Below are 18,859 nucleotides of genomic sequence, written 5' to 3' on the forward strand. Positions count from 1 at the left end.
GTCTCAGTCACTGGAAAACATCCCTACAGCATGCTTCACCAGCGGGATAGTGCCAGGTTTCCTTCAGACGTGACACTTGGCATTCAGGCCAAAGAGTTCAATATTGGTTTCAGCAGACCAGAGAATTTTGTTTCTCATGGTCAGAGTCCTTTAAGAATTTCCAAGCGGGCCATCCGTGGCCTTTTACTGAGGAGTGGCTTCCTTCTGGCCACCACCATAATGGTGGAGTGCTGCATTCCATTTATCCCTTTCCAGCCACTCCTCCCCAATTAAGGTGTCACCAGCAATATAGCATTTGATTGAAATATCAGCCTAAATCTTTGCTTTTTTTATTTGAAGAATAAATCAGGAACATTTGAGACAGCTCTAGTCAGGTACAGGCCACCAGACTCAGGGACTGTCGTTGGAAATCAGGGGCATCCGGTCTCTATGCACTAGACAGAAGTTGTTTGACACAGCGTGAGCAATAGAGCAACTGGTGACAGGGAGACCATTTTTACACTACATTTTGACTTATACATTGATTAAGCTTGGAATAAAACAAGTTCACTCACAAAAAGGTGAGGTCTTTAAAAGCTGACTTTATTTAAAAAAATTATAGAACTCATACTTGGTGGTATTGAAGTATGACAGTGAAATTTCAATTGGATTAAATGCATAAACAGGCTTTAGGTTTAACCATACGGCACACACTCAACGTGCCAAAGTAACGCAACAGAAACATTCAAAGCATTGTCATTATTGGAAGGACATTCTGCAAATCCATTGATAGTGTCCCAGAACAGTGCTGCAGTGTTGAGGAAATTTAGTCAGGAGAAAAGTAACATGCATTGTTACCATTGTAGGATCACTGCTGCTCTATTTCAAGTCAGACTTTGATTGTGGATAAAAGAGTTTGAGGACGACATTGTCAGTTTCACATTTAAATAACTGTAGTCCTCAATTTGACTTAAAGTGTTAGACAAACAGATTAACTGATGTAAAATAGCTTTAAAAGTAGGCAGGTAAGAAGGTAGATGAGTGCAATTCTTAAACTAGTCATGACAAGTATTTGTTACAGAGAGAGAGACTGTACACAAGTCAAATCCATTCTCTAGACAAACATGTGCAAAAGTATCATGAAAACTAAAAACATTGGTCTAAAGTACAAATAAGATTAGTAATCATAACTAACACCAATAAGATCAACTGTCGTGGAATATTGGTCAAGCTCAAAAGGTTTTGCCAATCTGGCTAAACACATGACAAGAACATGAAGTGAAAAAAATAAGTGGGTTGGATAAAAGTGCAGCCCGTACATCATTTCAGTCTCATTCACTGGGGGGGGGGGGGGTTCAAGAAGTCAAAAACCTCTGCACATTCAATGGCTGACAGCTTTACAGTCATCACATTGTACTAAGAATACAACTTCTTACACTAGAAAACCATAGTAGAAAAAAATATTTACACATATAGGAAATGAGAATCACACAGTCAGCCAACTCAATGAGTGAAATTACTAAATGTACAGCAGGTGACAGAAGGGTTAAAGTTAATATTGTAGAAAAAAAAAAAAAAAAAATCCCCAGAAATTCTGCCGGGAATAAAATTGAGTAAAAACTTTGAATATCTCTGCAGTAGCCCGTGAAACAGTTGTACAGTACGTGGATATAGGAGGCCATATCATTACAACCAACAATTAATCTAAAATATAAGAGGCTTTCCCCATTTACCTAGGTTGGACTCTTGAGCAAGAAAATACCACTATAATATTGAGATGCTAAGGGATGTGGTTGGTGTGATGAGAAGTCCATCATAGGTAGGCCGGGGCTACAGTACATCTTAAATGTCTTTATGCATGAGCTGTAGGCCACTAGTGACCTGGAAGCGCGTCTCATCTTCAATACCATACTGCTCCAGAGGGTCCTAGGAGAAGGTAATCAGTGTGTATTCAGGTTGTGTAGAGTTACTTTGTTAAGTATATAAATTAGAAGAGACCATCCAGATAACGGGTCCGTCTGTCTTACCTTGCCGGTCAGCCGGTGGATCTCTGTGCGATAGAAGATCAAGTTCTTCCTCATGAACTCATAACTGTAGGACAGATGAGGAACAGAGTGGCAACTAGGATGAGTCATGCAAAAATAGTCACCCACCCTGGTCCTGAAGAGCTTCTGTAGCTGTACCCTCTGCGCTAATAGACAAGTGAAATGGGGCAGTTCTATATTACCTGGCCTTGATGATGGAGTCAATCCACTCCTGACACTGCTCCTGTGAGTCACACTCAAACAGGTACTTCCTCTCTGCCTCATCTAGGAAAGCTGAGAGAAGATTGGTTCCTTAGGACAGCAGTTCCCACAATGATTTTGTACAGTGACTAAAGCTTAAAAAGGACTTTGTTTTTCCTTTTCTTGTTGGGCACTCTAGCAATGTTTGTTCTGGATAAGAGCATCTGCTAAATTACAAAAAAAGTCAAACAAAAGTGAGTCACAGCCAACCCAACAATGAATGCAGAGGAGATCAGTTTTGGACTCACTGATAGAGAAGGCAAGGCTGTCCTCTCTTTCTACCCGACACTGCTCTAGCAACAAGGCACCCTGAGGCTGTCAAGGAGAGAGAAAACAAACAGCCACTGTCACTTGCCGAGTCCCCATACAGTCAGAGACAGACATAAGATGGTGGTGGTGACTCTTCCTACCTCCTCCTCATCAGTTCGGAAGTAGAACAGGAAATTAACCACCAGCTTCACCAACCTCCTCTTCACAACTGGCATAACAGATGAGAACAAATGAATGAGCAAACGTCTTCCTGATCATGCCATCAATTTGACATTACAGTAGCCTTCCAATGAATGAGTAACAATTGCTAACCGGCAAGTTAGAGTAGCTAAGACCTAGACTAACGTTACGTGTTATGGACATCAGTGATAATGATCCCACTCGGATTAGTCATACCATCTCCTTTCTTCGGTCCTCGCATGCCAAGTTCCGCCGCCCTCTCAGATGGTTGGCGACTCAACGAAATTAGTTCCTTCTCATTGAAACGCATCCTGAGGCGGTTCACAAATGCAGCACAGGGTTGACCGTTAATTATACAAATATTTGGTAAGCAACACTCAGCTAAAAAGAGCCATGTCCTTATGGCTGAGGGCAACCTAGCCTAGCTTGCTATTCTGTCAAAATGTCAGTGTTGGTAATATACATCGTTACACGCCTCACTGCGGTAGTTTCATGCGGGTGAACTCGTTTCAGCTAGTTCCTCAAGCCGCCTCCTGCTGCTGTCAGAAGAAGTGCACTTACTTTCAACTACTCGCTGCCTAACTAACAAAGCGTCATAAAATGTGTTAGTTAAACACACTGCGGTCGAAGTGTCCAATACTAGCCTAGCTACGTCCCTAGAAAATAAAAACTTGGACACTCCTTTATATTTGACACTTGCTTTCGTAGTATGGTGACCGTGTGAGGACATTTTGTGGTTGGACTGATACGCATTTGAACCTTATAGGCTATAAATTATGGCCAAAGGGATGTCTCAAATTTTAGGGAGGGAAGTAATTGAGATATTGATGTTTTTGTTAATCTAGTTCGTACAGTAAAGCTAAAGAAAGACCGCATTTGACATCGTCAAATTGTGTTTTCTGTACGTTTGTCAATAAAGATATACAAACGTACAAAACTGAATTTCACGCGTGCGCATGAATGTTAAACTTGTGAACAGCGTGATCGAAACGTAAATTAATTGGTGAGTTTTAAAACTAGTAATTATCTGGTAAATGTGGTATTAGCTAGGGTATTGTATTTATTTTACGGAATATACGGCAACCAGATATGAAAAGGTGCCCCGTTTTTTTCGTTTAAAGTTAAAATCGTCATTATGTTGAGCTACCTTGCCGGTTAGCTCAACAAAGCTACTTTAGCTAACATGCGCACCAAAACCCAGTAACGTAGATTAGATGTAACTAATTTGATTTAGTTAATACATGCAGTGATTTTGATTTAGTTATGTTTGCAAATGGATAATGTAACTAGTTAGTATTGGATAAATAGCTAGCTAGTTAATTAGTCGCACGCTAATCTATTGGCTATAGGTAACGCTACGTTGTTTCAGTTGTTCTGCAAATGCATCATATGAATAGATTTTACGTGTTCTCCAATGGTGGAGGTTAGATTGGCAATTGCCAATCACAGCCACAGAGATGGCTAGCTAGTTAAGTAGTTTCCACCTTCTATGCCACAGTGCAGATTAGTTGTGGAATTGATCTAATCAATCTTATTTATTTTGCTAGTGTTTGTTACAAACACAACATTGACAATATTCTTCCTGTATGTTTCTCCACAGTCTGAAGACATATTTTCCGACTATTTGACCAGCTGCCTAGCAGCAGGAGGAGGTTTGAAGGTGAGTGAATCCATCGCCCCGCAAAGATGGATTTCCAACACAGAGCTGGGGGCAAGACGGGGAGCGGTGGCGTGGCGTCCTCCTCGGAGAGCAACCGGGATAGGCGAGAGCGGCTCCGCCAGCTGGCCCTGGAGACCATCGACATCAACAAGGACCCCTATTTCATGAAGAACCATCTGGGCTCTTATGAGTGTAAGCTGTGTCTGACACTACACAACAATGAGGTAAGAAAGTGCTAATTTTAACACACCATAACTCCTCTTTATATGATGATACATTTAGGGCGTCCCCCCCCAAAAATAAAATAATCCTTGGTTAACCTAGAGTCGTCTGTTCAATCGATTGGTCAACATTAACATGTATTTTTTCCTACACCCTACAGTGAGGGGGAAAAAGGTATTTGATCCCCTGCTGATTTTGTACGTTTGCCCACGGACAAAAATTATCAGTCCATAATTTTAATGGTAGGTTTATTTGAACAGTGAGACTGAATAACAACAAAACAATCCAGATAAATGCATGTCAAAAATGTTATGAATTGATTTGCATTTTAATGAGGGAAATAAGTATGACCCCTCTGCAAAACATGACTTAGTACTTGGTGGCAAAACCCTTGTTGGCAATCAGAGGTCAGATGTTTCTTGTAGTTGGCCACCAGGTTTGCACACATCTCAGGAGGGATTTTGTCCCACTCTTTGCAGATCTTCTCCAAGTCATTAAGGTTTCGAGGCTGACGTTTGTTAACTCAAACCTTCAGCTCCCTCCACAGATTTTCTATGGGATTAAGGTCTGGAGACTTGCTTGGCCACTCCAGGACCTTAATGTGCTTCTTCTTGAGCCACACCTTTGTTGCCTTGGCCGTGTGTTTTGGGTCATTGTCATGCTGGAATATCCATCCAAAACCCATTTTCAATGCCCTGGCTGAGGGAAGGAGCTTCTCACCCAATATTTGATGGTACATGGCCCCATCCATCGTCCTGTTGATGCGGTGAAGTTGTCCTGTCCCCTTAGCAGAAAAACACCCCCAAAGCATAATGTTTCCACCTCCATGTTTGACGATGGGGATGGTGTTCTTGGGGTCATAGGCAGCATTCCTCCTCCCCCAAACATGGCGAGTTGAGTTGATGCCAAAGAGCTCCATTTTGGTCTCATCTGACCACAACACTTTCACCCAGTTGTCCTCTGAATCATTCAGATGTTCATTGGCAAACTTCAGACAGGCATGTATATGTGCTTTCTTGAGCAGGGGGACCTTGCGGGCACTGCAGGATTTCAGTCCTTCACGGCGCAGTGTGTTGCCAACTGTTTTCTTGGTGACTATGGTCCCAGCTGCCTTGAGATCATTGACAATATCCTCCCGTGTAGTTCTGGGCTGATTCCTCACCGTTCTCATGATCATTGCAACTCCACGAGGTGAGATCTTGCATGGAGCCCCAGGCTGAGGGAGATTGTTTGGAATCTTGATTGATTGCTTATGTGGACAGGTGTCTTTTATACAGGTAACAAGCTGAGATTAGGAGCACTCCCTTTAAGAGTGTGCTCCTAATCTCAGCTCGTTACCTGTATAAAAGACACCTGGGAGCCAGAAATCTGTCTGATTGAGAGGGGGTCAAATACTTATTTCCCTCATTAAAATCCAAATCAAATTCTGTCTCTCACTGTTCAAATAAACCCACCATTAAAATTATAGACTGATCATTTCTTTGTCAGTGGGCAAACGTTCAAAATCAGCAGGGGATCATACTTTTTTCCCTCACTGTATGTGTTTTAATAAAATCAACTATATGTAGGCTACTGAGCTTGTCTGATGCTTTTAGCACACTGTGATTTTAAATTATTAAGACACAAATTGAGGGAGCCAGAGATCAAGATAGCTTAACAAGAAGAAAAACTGTTCCCGACCCTCTCCCTCCGCTGCTGCTGGCCTTCGCAGATTCTGCTGTTATGCTCCTAAGAGGTTACACCAGGAAGTGGCAACCATTTCCATTTGGAGTGCCAATATATCTTACCATTTCTACCGATCCGCGTGCCAGTTATGATTTTCGCAGAACAGTTTAATTTAATTTATAAGTCTTCGTATCGCAAAATGATTGTGGTTAATCAAAATTCTAAAAGTAAGTTCTATTGCCGTTGCCAACTATGTAAAAGAAAAATGGCCTACAAATAACATTGCAGCCTGCAAGGTAGAAAATATCCTTATAAATATCCTATAAATCGCATTGGCTATGCATGGCCTGTCTGCAAGGAACTTGAAACATTGCGTCAACTATTAACTTGGGTCTGGCCTGAAGCTCACTCTAGCAAACTTGCCACATTGTCTCAAATATTCTGGGCCTTCAGAGTTTCCAGCTCCAGTAAGTTTAGGACAGACATAGCTGTAGGCTACTTGCACAAGGGATAAGAAGTAATCAGGTAGGCCTATTTTATGATGTTTCCACCGAGAGCATGACATTTTTTCCCTCTCTTTCAAGCTGAGTGGTTATCGAAAGAAAGCAGGAAAGATTTTTAAAAATAGGCTACTTTGAGGAACTAAACTCAGCAAAAAAATAAATGTCCCCTTTTCAGGACCCTGTCTTTCAAAGATAATTTGTAAAAATCCAAATAACATCACAGATCTTCATTGTAAACACACTGGTTCCCTTGCTTGTTCACTGAGCCATAAACAATTAATGAAGATGCACCTGCGGAATTGTCGTTAAGACACTAACAGCTTACAGATGGTAGGCAATTAAGGTCGCAGTTATGAAAACGTAGGACACTAAAGAGGCCTTTCTCCTGACTCTGATCTGAAAAACACCAATAGGAAGTTGCCCAGGGTTCCCTGCTCATCTGCGTGAACGTGCCTTAGGCATGCTGCAAGGAGGCATGAGGTCTACAGATGTGGCCAGGGCAATAAATTGCATTGTCCTTACTGTGAGACGCCTAAGACAGCGCTACAGGACGGATAGCTGACCGTCCTCGCAGTGGCAGACCACGTGTAACAACACCTGCACAGGATCGGTACATCCGAACATCACACCTGTGGGACAGGTACAGGATGGCAACAACAACTGCCCGAGTTACAACAGGAACGCACAATCCCTCCATCAGTGCTGAGAGGCTGGACAGAGGGCTTGTAGGCCTGTTGTAAGTCAGATCCTCAGCAGGCATCACCGGCAACAACGCCGCCGTCGCTGGATCAGACAGGACTGGCAAAAGGTGCTCTTCACTGACAATTCGTGGTTTTGTCTCACCAGGGATGGATTCCCATTTATTGTCGAAGGAATGAGCGTTACACCGAGGCCTATACTCTGGAGCAGGATCGATTTATTTTTTTAAGGTGGAGAGTCCATCATGGTCTGGGGCGGTGTGTCACAGCATCATCGGACTGAGCTTGTTGTCATTGCAGGCAATCTCAACGCTGTGTGTTATGGGGAAGACATCCTCCTCTCATGTGGTACCCTTCCTGCAGGCTCCTCCTGACATGACCCTCCAGCATGACAACGCCACCAGCCATACTGTTCGTTCTTTGCGTGATTTCCTGCAAGACAGGAATGTCAATGTTCTGCCATGGCCAGCGAAGATCCCAGATCTCAATCCTATTGAGCACGTCTGGGACCTGTTGGAACAGAGGGTGAGGACTAGGTTCATTTCCCCCCCAGAAATGTCCGGGAACCTGCAGGTGCCTTGGTGGAAGAGGGGGTATCATCTCACAGCAAGAACTGGCAAATCTGGTGCAGTCCATGAGGAGGAGATGCACTGCAGTATATAATGCTGCTGGTGTCCACACCAAATACTGACTGTTACTTTTAATTATGACCTCCCCCCACGTTTAGGGACATATTATTCAATTTCTGTTAATCACATGTCTGTGGAACTTGTTCAGTTTGTCTCAGTTGTTGAATCTTGTTATGTTCTAACAATATTTACACATGTTAAGTTTGCCGAAAATGAACGCAGTTGACAGCGAGAGGACGTTTTTTGTTGTTGTTGCTGAGTTAAATGTCAATGGATGTAAAAACAGACTTTGTGTTCCTTGCTGTTTGAGGTGAAGAAAAAATGACTTTTCAGTGGTGGTGAGTTAAGAAAATCAGAAATACTGTCAGATCCCCAAATGGGCACATTTATAGGCCGACATTTGCATGCAGGCCAGGTAACCTAGGCCTAATTCTTTGCATAATCAGATTTCTGTCCTTACTCAACATTGACAGGAGCCAAAACTTGTTTCAGACAAGTGTAGCCTAGGTTGTGCAGTCTACAAACAATGTGTCCACTCAGACCATGAGAACGCTAAAAGACTGTAATAATATATTGAGTGCATGAACATAAATTAACTTATCCAAACAAACATTGTGGACTAGAAATGATGGTAATTACCGATGCATTTACTACTGGTAATACTGTTGTGCCATCCTCGTGTCCTCCGCAATGGATTAGTCCACTGAGACAGTCATGGATGACAGGTCAAAAGTTCGGACACATCTACTCATTCAAGGGTGTTTCTTTATTTTTACTATTTTCTACATTGTAGAATAACAGTGAAGACATCAAAACGATGAAATAACACATATAATCATATAGTAACCAGAAAGTGTTAAACAAATCAAAATATATTTTAGATTCATCAATGTAGCTACTCTTTGCATTGAGGACAGCTTTACACACTCTTGGCATTCTCTCAACCAGCTTCACCTGGAATGCTTTTACAATAGTCTTGAAGGAGTTCCAACATATGCTGAGCACTTGATGGTTTATTTTCCTTCACTCTGCGGTCCAAATCATCCCAAACCATCTCAATTAGGTTGAGGTCGGGTGATTGTGGAGGCCAGGTCATCTGGTGCAGCACTCCATCACGCTCCTTCCTGGTTAAATATACCTTACACAGCCTGGAGGTGTGTTGGGTCATTGTCCTGTTGAAAAACGAATGATAGTCCCACTAAGTGCAAACCAGATATGATGGCGTATCACTGCAGAATGCTGTGGTAGCCATGCTGGTTAAGTGTGCCTTGAATTCTAAATAAATCACACAGTGTCACCAGCAAAGCAGCCCCACACCATCACACCACCTCCTCTATGCTTCACGGTGGGAACCACACGTGGATATCATCCGTTCACCTACTGTTACATACACCTCTTGGAGGGAACGCAACACCCTGCTACATCTCAACTCCCCGTGGAGTGACAAAGTATGTGATTGTTGGTGCGGGGAAGGACAGAGGCAGAGAGAAATACAGTTTACAGGTAATTTATTATTCCTAAACACGGTAAGGTGGGGAAAAGGGGCTGGACGGAACCAAAGAAAGTAAAAGTCCCCTTTCCTACCTTACCTGCCTTCCCACAGCTTACCTAAACTTTAGCACCAACTGGCGCGCTAACCAAAATACAGGTGGTGGTCTGGCCAGGTCTTACCTAGTGTGCATAGACAGCGTAAATAGTACAGGTTATGTATGCCCACAGGCCTCTTGCCTAAATACTGCGTTTCACAAAGACACGGCGGTTGGAACCAAAATCTCAAGTTTGGACTCATCAGACCAAAGGACAGATATCCACTGGTCTAATGTCCATTGACCGTGTTTTTTGGCCCAAGCAAGTCTCCTCCTTATTGGTGTCCTTTAGTAGTGTTCTATGTAGCAATTCAACGGTGAAGGCCTGATTGATGCAGTCTCCTCTGAAAAGTTGAGTTTGAGATTTGTCTGGTACTTGTACTCTGTGAAGCATTTATTTGGCCTGCAATTTCTGAGGCTGGTAACTAATGAACTTATCCTCTGCAGCAGAGGTAACTATGGGTCTTCCATTCCTGTGGCAGGCTTCATGAGAGCCAGTTTCATCATAGCGCTTGATGGTTTTTGCGACTCCATTTGAATAATCAAATCAAATGTATTTATATAGCCCTTCGTACATCAGCTGATATCTCAAAGTGCTGTACAAAAACCCAGCCTAAAACCCCAAACAGCAAGCAATGCAGGTGTAGAAGCACGGTGGCTAGGAAAAACTCCCTAGAAAGGCCAAAACCTAGGAAGAAACCTAGAGAGGAACCAGGCTATGTGGGGTGGCCAGTCCTCTTCTGGCTGTGCCGGGTGGAGATTATAACAGAACATGGCCAAGATGTTCAAATGTTCATAAATGACCAGCATGGTCCAATAATAATAAGGCAGAACAGTTGAAACTGGAGCAGCAGCACGGCCAGGTGGACTGGGGACAGCAAGGAGTCATCATGTCAGGTAGTCCTGAGGCATGGTCCTAGGGCTCAGGTCCTCCGAAAGAGAGAATTAGAGAGAGCTTACTTAAATTCACACAGGACACCGGATAGGACAGGAAAAGTACTCCAGATATAACAAACTGACCCTAGCCCCCTGACACATAAACTACTGCAGCATAAATACTGGAGGCTGAGACAGGAGGGGTCAGGAGACACTGTGGCCCCATCCGATGACACCCCCGGACAGGGCCAAACAGGAAGGATATAACTTTTAAAGTTCTTAATTTTCCTAAATGTCTTAAAGTAATGGTGGACTGTCGTTTCTCTTTGCTTATTTGAGCTGTTTTTGCCATAATATGGACTTGGTCTTTCTTCTGTATACCACGCCTACCTTGTCACAACAAAACTGATTGGCTCAAATGCATTAAGAAGGAAAGAAATTCCACAAATTAACTTTTAACAAGGCACACCTGTTAGTTGAAATGCATTCCAGGTGACTACTTCAAGAAGCTGGTTGAGAGAATGCCAAGAGTGCACAAAGCTGTAATCAATGCAAAGGGGGTGGCTACTTTGAAGAATCTCAAATATAAAATATATTGAGATTTGTTTAACACTTTTTTTTTTTTTTTGGTCACTACATGATTCCGTATGTGTTTTCATAGTTGTGATGTCTTTACTATTATTTTACAATGTAGAAAATAGTAAAAAATAAAGAAACCCTTAAATAAATAGGTGTGTTCAAACTTTTGACTGGTACTATATATATATATATATATAATATTTGCAACTGCTCGACTATAAAAATCTTGGTCGACCTACAGACTTTCGACCAAACAACTGACCAGTCGACAAAATGTGGTCAGCCCTAGTTCAAAAGGTTCATTTGAATTCATGATCTTAACCGTTTTCTCATTACAGGGCAGCTATCTGGCCCATACACAGGGAAAGAAGCATCAGACCAATTTGTAAGTACATATCGATTACCACTTAAAAAATGTTTCTTTAATTGAAGAACTTTGTATATTTGGTGTTGCTCACTTCCCTGTTTTGTTGAATGCAGAGCGAGAAGAGCAGCCAAAGAAGCAAAAGAAGCCCCTGCCCAGCCAGCCCCCGAAAAGGTGAAGGTCGAGGTCAAGAAATTTGTGAAGATTGGTCGACCAGGGTACAAAGGTAGGTTATGTGTTTTGATGTTAGTAAGTCATCAACGATTCAATGACTCCAGAACAATCTGTTATGTACTGTCAGGGTTCTCCCCAGAATTTTCTAACAAGGTGGTGCTGCTGAGTGTGGATGTGTGTGCAGTGGCCCCAATTTTTGCATTTTTGAATAGCTATAAATGCCATTTTCTGCAATCTAGAGCAAAAATAGTCCTTAAATGATAAAGTTAAAAAAAAATAGTTGGGCAGTCCACAAGGTGGCGCAGTGTCCCTCTTACATTCTTTGGGGAGAATCGTGGAGCTGAACTGATATTATTTCCCTTGTCAACAGTAACCAAGCAGAGAGATCCAGAGAGTGGGCAACAGTCTTTACTTTTCCAGGTGAGTCTGTATGAGACATGGACATAATTAACATGGGTCAAATGTTATTGGTCACATACGCATGTTTAGCAGATGTTATTGGTCACATACACATGTTTAGCAGATGTTATTGCGGGTGTAGCGAAATGCTTGTTGTAGCGAGATAAGACAAGGTCAGATCAATGGAGGGAAAACAATTTTTACTGTTCTGAGTCTTGGGACACACTGGTTATTTTGAGTAACTGTCCTTCTCCCTTATCAGATTGATTACCCAGAGATAGCGGAGGGCATAGGGCCCAGGCATCGCTTCATGTCTGCATACGAGCAGCGCATTGAGCCCCCAGACCGTCGTTGGCAGTACCTTCTACTGGCTGCAGAACCATATGAGACCATCGCCTTCAAGGTGTGTGTCTTCATTTGGATCTAAGGGAACCCCCAATCACTCCAATTTGTTTTTGCCTCGTACTGACAAATCATACCTGTTTTGTATGTTCTGTATTTCTGCAGGTGCCAAGCAGAGAGATTGATAAAGCTGAGAGTCGGTTCTGGACTCACTGGAACAAAGATACAAAGCAGGTTTGGTACTGGTGCTGACAGTCCCATAGATGGTTGTATCTTTCAAAGGATATTTGAGTATTAATATAATCCTAAACTGAATGTACACGTCATTTAATCCCCCCCAATATCTTTCCAGTTTTTCCTCCAATTCCACTTCAAGATGGAGAAATCTCTCGCTCCACCCAGCGGACCCGTACCCCCGATGGGTGTAAAGCGCCCCCCTCCGCTGATGAGTGGGATAGGTCCTCGGCCTCCCAATGAGGCCATGCCCCCTCCACCCCCAGGGGGGATGCATATGCCACCCTTGCCCCCTGGTGCCCCTGGCCCTCCTCAGATGCACCACCACCATCAGATGCAACACGGTGGCCCCGGGATGGGCATGCCACCCCTGATGAGACCCCCGCTCCCTTCTGACAGTCATGGAGGAATGCCCCATCAAAACAACTGATTGTGTTTGCCTATCGTTTGGTTGCTATTACACTACAGTGCCCCTTCGTTGGACTGTGTCAAGTGTACTGTTTCAATGCCCACTTTCTAAACTGGATGACAGGCTGTTAATCCACATGCTTTTTTACCGAAGGACCATATTCATTAGGTTTTGTACACAGTCACCAAGGGAATTTTGTCATACTGAAATATTGTCTCTGGCAGCATCTACACTCCGGGTATTACTCCGAATTAAGCAGTGTACATGGTCATGCATTCTAAGTATTCTGCTAGTGTGGATATTGTAAGGTGGTCATTGTTTTGTGAGCTCTGTAATAGCACCAGTATGAATAGATTCCTCTCTATTGTAGATGTTGATCCCTCTGAATTAAACAACGTCTTTGACAATCCACAATTCATCTTTAAATATGCTTTTTTTTATAATAAAGAATGTGGAAAAGTGAGTTGTGTCTTATGATCTTACTCTGTGCTTGGCTGGAAAGAAAATGTTTAGCTACAAAGACAATATATGCTTGTGGAATAATACAATACTTATTTGTTTCTCAGAGTACACAGGGAAAGCTTTATTGACGTGTCCAATGCTTTGTGATGGAGTTAAGGTAGCAGAAATTAGATGTTACAAAAGTTTTTTTTTTTTTTTCAAGTACAGTATTTACAAAATTACATCAATTGCCCAGGCAGTCTGAAACATCCAGCATTGCTATAAAGAGGCCCTAGTTGAGCAGTTATTTTACAATAGCACCCTTACAATTAATCAATTAAGTATCATCTTTACAATACTCTGGCTCTGACTTAGAATACGTGGACAACTACAAATACTTAGGTGTCTGGTTAGACTGTAAACTCTCCTTCCAGACACATATCAAATATCTCCAATCCAAAGTTAAATCCAGAATTGGCTTCCTATTTCGCAACAAAGCATCCTTCACGCATGCTGCCAAACATACCCTTGTAAAACTGACCATCTGACCAATCCTCGACTTTGGCGATGTCATTTACAAAATAGCCTCCAATACCCTACTCAACAAATTGGATGCAGTCTATCACAGTGCAATCCGTTTTGTCACCAAAGCCCCATATACTACCCACCATTACGACCTGTACGCTCTCGTTGGCTGGCTCTCGCTTCATACTCGTCGCCAAACCCACTGGCTCCATGTCATCTCATGTCACAAGACCCTGCTAGGTAAAGTCCCCCCTTAACTCAGCTCGCTGGTCACCATAGCATCTCCCACCTGTAGCACACGCTCCAGCAGGTATATCTCTCGAATCACGCCCAAAACCAATACTTTCTTTGGCCGCCTCTCCTTCCAGTTCTCTGCTGCCAATGACTGGAACGAACTACAAAAATCTCTGAAACTGGAAACACTTATCTCCCTCACTAGCTTTAAGCACCAACTGTCAGAGCAGCTCACAGATTACTGCACCTGTACATAGCCCACCTATAATTTAGCCCAAACAACTACCTCTTTCCCTACTGTATTTAATTAATTAATTAATTTCGCTCCTTTGCACCCCATTATTTTTATTTCTACTTTGCACATTCTTCCATTGCAAATCTACCATTCCAGTGTTTTACTTGCTATATTGTATTTTGTCTTTTTTTGTCTTTACCTCCCTTATCTCACCTCATTTGCTCACATCGTATATAGACTTGTTTATACTGTATTATTGACTGTATGTTTGTTTTACTTCATGTGTAACTCTGTGTCGTTGTATGTGTCGAACTGCTTTGCTTTATCCTGGCCAGGTCGCAATTGTAAATGAGAACTTGTTCTCAACTTGCCTACCTGGTTAAATAAAGGTGAAATAAATAAATAAAATAAAAAATACAAACCACAAATCATTCAATATTCTAAGCAAGAAGTACATGGCAGACTAAGAACTGGTTTGCTCTTCTGACTGGCACTTGTAATGGCTGCCAATGAGCCAACAGCATGTATTAGTTGTAAGTGATGTGGCCTCATTATACAATTACAAATGGAGAACTAGATCTATCATACTCCTTTACTAAATATTTCATCAGACAGCGTGGTGTTTGCCTTAAGATTTGCTAGCTTTTGATTTCATAACCTTTTGTAGCTTGGGTTTTACCTCATCTTCCCCTTCATTTATTTCCTCATCCATTTTTTCCACATCTCCCAGCTTGGCCTGTTTTCCCTTTTTCTTTCCCTTAGTTTCTTCATCCCTCTCTCTCTTGGCCCTCTTATCTTTTGTCTTCCCCTCTCTGCCTTTTACAAGTTTTCTCTCTGGTGTTCCATTGCCTCTCAGGCCCTTCAGCGACCTCTCTCGAACCCTTTTCTTCACTCGACCTTGTTTGTTTTCCCCTTCATCAGCTTCTTCTTCATTATCGTCATCAATGTCAGGTAACCACCAGAAGAGCACCTCATACAGAGATGTCTTTGGCTGCAGAAACAGGAAATGGTCATAAGCAAACACAGAAGTGCAGAACCTCTTTTTGTAAAATGTACGACATGCTAACTTTAACACTGCATGAGTATGTACTTTATACTCATAAAGCAACATACTATTTGAAAATGCTGTGGTGTTTGTGTTAATATTTCGCTAGTTATCAAACTTAAGAATCCGATTTGGGGAAATTGTCCAGGTAAAGCGGTCAATCAAATCAGAGACGTGCGTAGGGCACTATTTGTCTGGTGTCCCATTCTGCCAGCTACGCATTCTGAGGTAGAAATGGATGGAATTGTTGTGGTCCCATACACGTTTTCAGTGAATGTGTATTTCAAGTACGATTCAACTTAAGCCTGTTGTATGGAAGTGTGAGATTCCATACACACACATGCAGCTAAAATCGATATACTTATCCATATTTTAATGGATTTTCCAGCTAACCATCAGTGACGGTAGTAGCTGATCTGCAAAGTGCAGATGAAAACCAGCACACACTGCAGGCTTTTATGAGTGCTGCTTGGCATCAAATCTCCTGTAATCCATACCATGTCGGGAATGAGGTTTCTGAGCCCAGAGAGACGGGAGAGTATTTTGTATGTCTGTACCACTACCTCCTGTGGTTGGACTTTGTGTCTCAGCGCGGAGCGCCTCACAGTCAGTGCAATGTCATACTCCTCTTCCTCCACACCCCGTCCACCTTTTATGGTTTCTATAGGATGACAGGACAATCACATCCGTCATGGAAATCACTTTAATCATTAACGACAAAGTACTTTCTTTATTCCCAGCACCTCAGAGGTGTGCCAGTTCTCCTAAGGAAAAGAGATGATTTACTGTATACAGTATACTGTATGTAGTTGGGTGTGGGTGTCTACTTGCCGTGTAGTTTCTGAAACACAGTGCTGAACAGCAGGATGGTGATGGCTATGAACAGACAGCGGTTGAGAGTGACCCCTTCCCAGGGTGTCTCTATCTGGCTCAAGTTCTGGAGAGACGTAGCTTTTCGCAGAGACACTGAGAAACACAGAGAAAGAAGAGAAACAAAGACAGGGGTTATAATAGCAGAAATCAGGTGTCTTTGACTGACATGTTTTTGAGAGATAAAGAGAGAGAGTTTGGAGAGAGAGAAAGAGAGGTGGGCTCACTGCTTCTGGCAGGGAGACTGGGTTCTCTGGGCATCATCTTGGGGACTTGCTGCCTAACTGGAGGTTCCTGTTGAGAAGGCATTGTCCTCTCCTGGAGGGTCCGCCTTCTCTCCTGAGTGTACATTTCTGCAGAGAAACAGATCAGAGTTAGCCAGGGGGATACTCATTAGGTTGACCACCACCATAATATAGTACATCCTTTGAGAGCAGGCAAGGACATGGTGTTGGTGGTGTATACTCTAACGGCTAGTGGTGCAGAACGGGTGAGTAGAGTGTGAGAGAAATGAGATGAGGGAGAGAGAGAGAAAATATATACTCAGTTGTAACTAGAGGATAGGGGCTTTGCTAGTTAAAGCTCCCCAGTAAGGCTGTGTGAGGTGAATTCACGCCGTGGTGCTCTTAGGACCAGATATCATATTACAATGACGTGGTAACTATGTAGAGGAATGCTGCTACCACCAGCCTGCACCACTCACATGTTATTAGACCGCAGTGTTCTGAAATAGGGACCCTAACGGTTTTAGTATACTTGGTGTAAAGACTTCTTGCCCCAACGATAACCTTAAAAGATAAGATAATGGTACATACACTCAGTTTATTAGATACACTCATTTAGAACCAGCATATTCTAACGTTCAATAGAACAGTAACTGAATGCCTTGGTGCCTGTCTGCCTGCTTTATATAGCAAGCCACGTGACTCACTGTCTGTAGCACCGAACCATTTACGTGAATGGGGGGGGGGGGGTACCTAATAAACTGAGTTTAGGTCACACAGCTGGTAAAGGAGACAAGGCTTGGTTGTGTTTCCTAGTCCAGTGGTACTTGGAATAAGGTCTATATTTACTTCAATCTGTGATTGATTGTCTGCCACAGAGACTGAAACAGTGTCTGACTCACGCTCTTTGTTGTGGTCAGTGAGCTTCAGTTGAGTCAGTGGTCACTGTGTGTGTGTGTGTGTGTGTGTGTGTGTTCCTTACCTTTACCTGGTCTGTGGACAGGCTTCTGTGGTGGAGGTTCTGGTCTGGCTAACTCCTCAAACTCTTCTCCATCCCTGCCCTGGGAGAGAAAGAGGAAACAGAGGGGGAGAATTGAGGGAAAGGGTAAGAGGCGAGAAGAGATTTATAGGATTGTCACAGTTAATTATGTTACAATTATTTTTCCTGAGACACCTACAGTATGTAGGGGGTAGAAACAAGACACAGACTTCATATTGTCAATGCATTTGGTCAGAGCATACCTATGGATTAGTTGCTATTTTTAGATGGGATTTATTTGCTTGCTGTCGATATAGACGTGTAAATGAAATGAATGATGACTGGATAATTATACATTGAGTATACCAAACATTAAGAACTCCTTCCTAATATTGAGTTGCAAACCCCCCCCCCCTTTCCCCTCAGAACAGCTTAAATTCGTCAGGGCATGAACTCTACAAGGTGTCAAAAGCGTTCCACAGGGATGCTGACCCATGATGATTCCAATGCTTCCCACAGTTATGTCAAGTTGGCTCGATTTCCTTTGGGTGGTGGACCGTTCTCGATACACACAGGAAACTGTTGAGTGTGAAAAACCTAGCAGCGTTGCAGTTCTTGACACAAATCGGTGCACCTGAGACCTACTAGCATACCCTGTTCAAAGGCAGTTAAATCTTTTGTCTTGCCCATTCACCCTTTGAATCCCACATATACACAATCCATGTCTCAATTGTTTCAAGGCTAAAAAATCCTTCTTTAACCTGTCTCCTCCCTTTCATCTACACGGATTTAAGTGGATTTAACAAGTGACATCACTAAGGGATCATAGCTTTCACCTGGATTCACCTGGTCAGTCTATGTCATGGAACTAACAGGTCTTAATGTTTTTTATAAACTGGGTGGTTCGAGCCCTGAATGCTAATTGGCTGACAGGCGTGGTATATCAGACCGTATACCACGTGTATGACAAACATGTCTTTTTACTGCCCTAATTACATTGGTAACCAGTTTATAATAGTAATAAGGAACGGCTAAGGGCTGTGTCCAGACACTCCGCAACGCGTCGTGCCTAAGAACAGCCCTTAGCCGTGGTATGTTGGCCGTATACCACACCCCCTCTTGCCTTATTGCTTAAGTATACTCAGTGTATAATCAGTCATTACAATAGAATATACTGTGTAATTATAACCATCACATATGTAACAGACCTTAGTAAAGCAACAACAACAACAAACAACAAAGGCGTTAGGAG

General features: G+C 42.7%; 2 protein-coding genes across 3 annotated transcripts; one reads left to right on the forward strand and one right to left on the reverse strand.

Moving 5' to 3' along the window:
• Positions 1 to 561: 561 nt before the first annotated feature.
• On the reverse strand, positions 562 to 3,053 carry plekhj1 (pleckstrin homology domain containing, family J member 1). Its single transcript, XM_064931605.1, has 6 exons — positions 2,931 to 3,053; positions 2,675 to 2,742; positions 2,513 to 2,579; positions 2,207 to 2,297; positions 2,007 to 2,070; positions 562 to 1,905 (listed from the first exon to the last, which is right to left on the reverse strand). The coding sequence occupies exons 1-6, from the start codon at positions 3,022 to 3,024 to the stop codon at positions 1,822 to 1,824; spliced, it is 468 nt and encodes a 155-aa protein (XP_064787677.1). The 5' UTR covers positions 3,025 to 3,053; the 3' UTR covers positions 562 to 1,821.
• On the forward strand, positions 2,992 to 13,517 carry LOC135510551 (splicing factor 3A subunit 2-like). 2 transcript variants are annotated; one of them, XM_064931574.1, is made up of 8 exons: positions 2,992 to 3,080; positions 4,315 to 4,598; positions 11,471 to 11,517; positions 11,613 to 11,722; positions 12,041 to 12,090; positions 12,332 to 12,472; positions 12,577 to 12,645; positions 12,764 to 13,517. In XM_064931574.1, the coding sequence occupies exons 2-8, from the start codon at positions 4,401 to 4,403 to the stop codon at positions 13,073 to 13,075; spliced, it is 927 nt and encodes a 308-aa protein (XP_064787646.1). In that variant the 5' UTR covers positions 2,992 to 3,080; positions 4,315 to 4,400; the 3' UTR covers positions 13,076 to 13,517. The 2 variants fall into 2 exon arrangements, with proteins under 2 accessions (XP_064787646.1, XP_064787642.1); XM_064931570.1 differs by lacking the exon at positions 2,992 to 3,080 and adding an exon at positions 3,447 to 3,717.
• The last annotated feature ends 5,342 nt before the right edge of the window (positions 13,518 to 18,859 follow it).

The sequence above is a fragment of the Oncorhynchus masou genome, chromosome 3 (assembly GCF_036934945.1).
Source record: "Oncorhynchus masou masou isolate Uvic2021 chromosome 3, UVic_Omas_1.1, whole genome shotgun sequence".
Taxonomy (NCBI): domain Eukaryota; kingdom Metazoa; phylum Chordata; class Actinopteri; order Salmoniformes; family Salmonidae; genus Oncorhynchus; species Oncorhynchus masou.

What these genes read in the sequence shown, in the direction of transcription:
- plekhj1 (XM_064931605.1), bottom strand. Translation starts at nt 3,024, where the DNA reads ATGCGTTTCAATGAGAAGGAACTAATTTCGTTGAGTCGCCAACCATCT. An exon ending in TCCGAACTGATGAGGAGGAG is followed by an intron (nt 2,580 to 2,674) that starts GTAGGAAGAGTC and finishes TCTCCTTGACAG; the next exon opens with CCTCAGGGTGCCTTGTTGCT. An exon ending in TCCACCGGCTGACCGGCAAG is followed by an intron (nt 1,906 to 2,006) that starts GTAAGACAGACG and finishes ACCTTCTCCTAG; the next exon opens with GACCCTCTGGAGCAGTATGG.
- LOC135510551 (XM_064931574.1), top strand. Translation starts at nt 4,401, where the DNA reads ATGGATTTCCAACACAGAGCTGGGGGCAAGACGGGGAGCGGTGGCGTG. An exon ending in TGACACTACACAACAATGAG is followed by an intron (nt 4,599 to 11,470) that starts GTAAGAAAGTGC and finishes TTCTCATTACAG; the next exon opens with GGCAGCTATCTGGCCCATAC. An exon ending in GGAACAAAGATACAAAGCAG is followed by an intron (nt 12,646 to 12,763) that starts GTTTGGTACTGG and finishes ATATCTTTCCAG; the next exon opens with TTTTTCCTCCAATTCCACTT.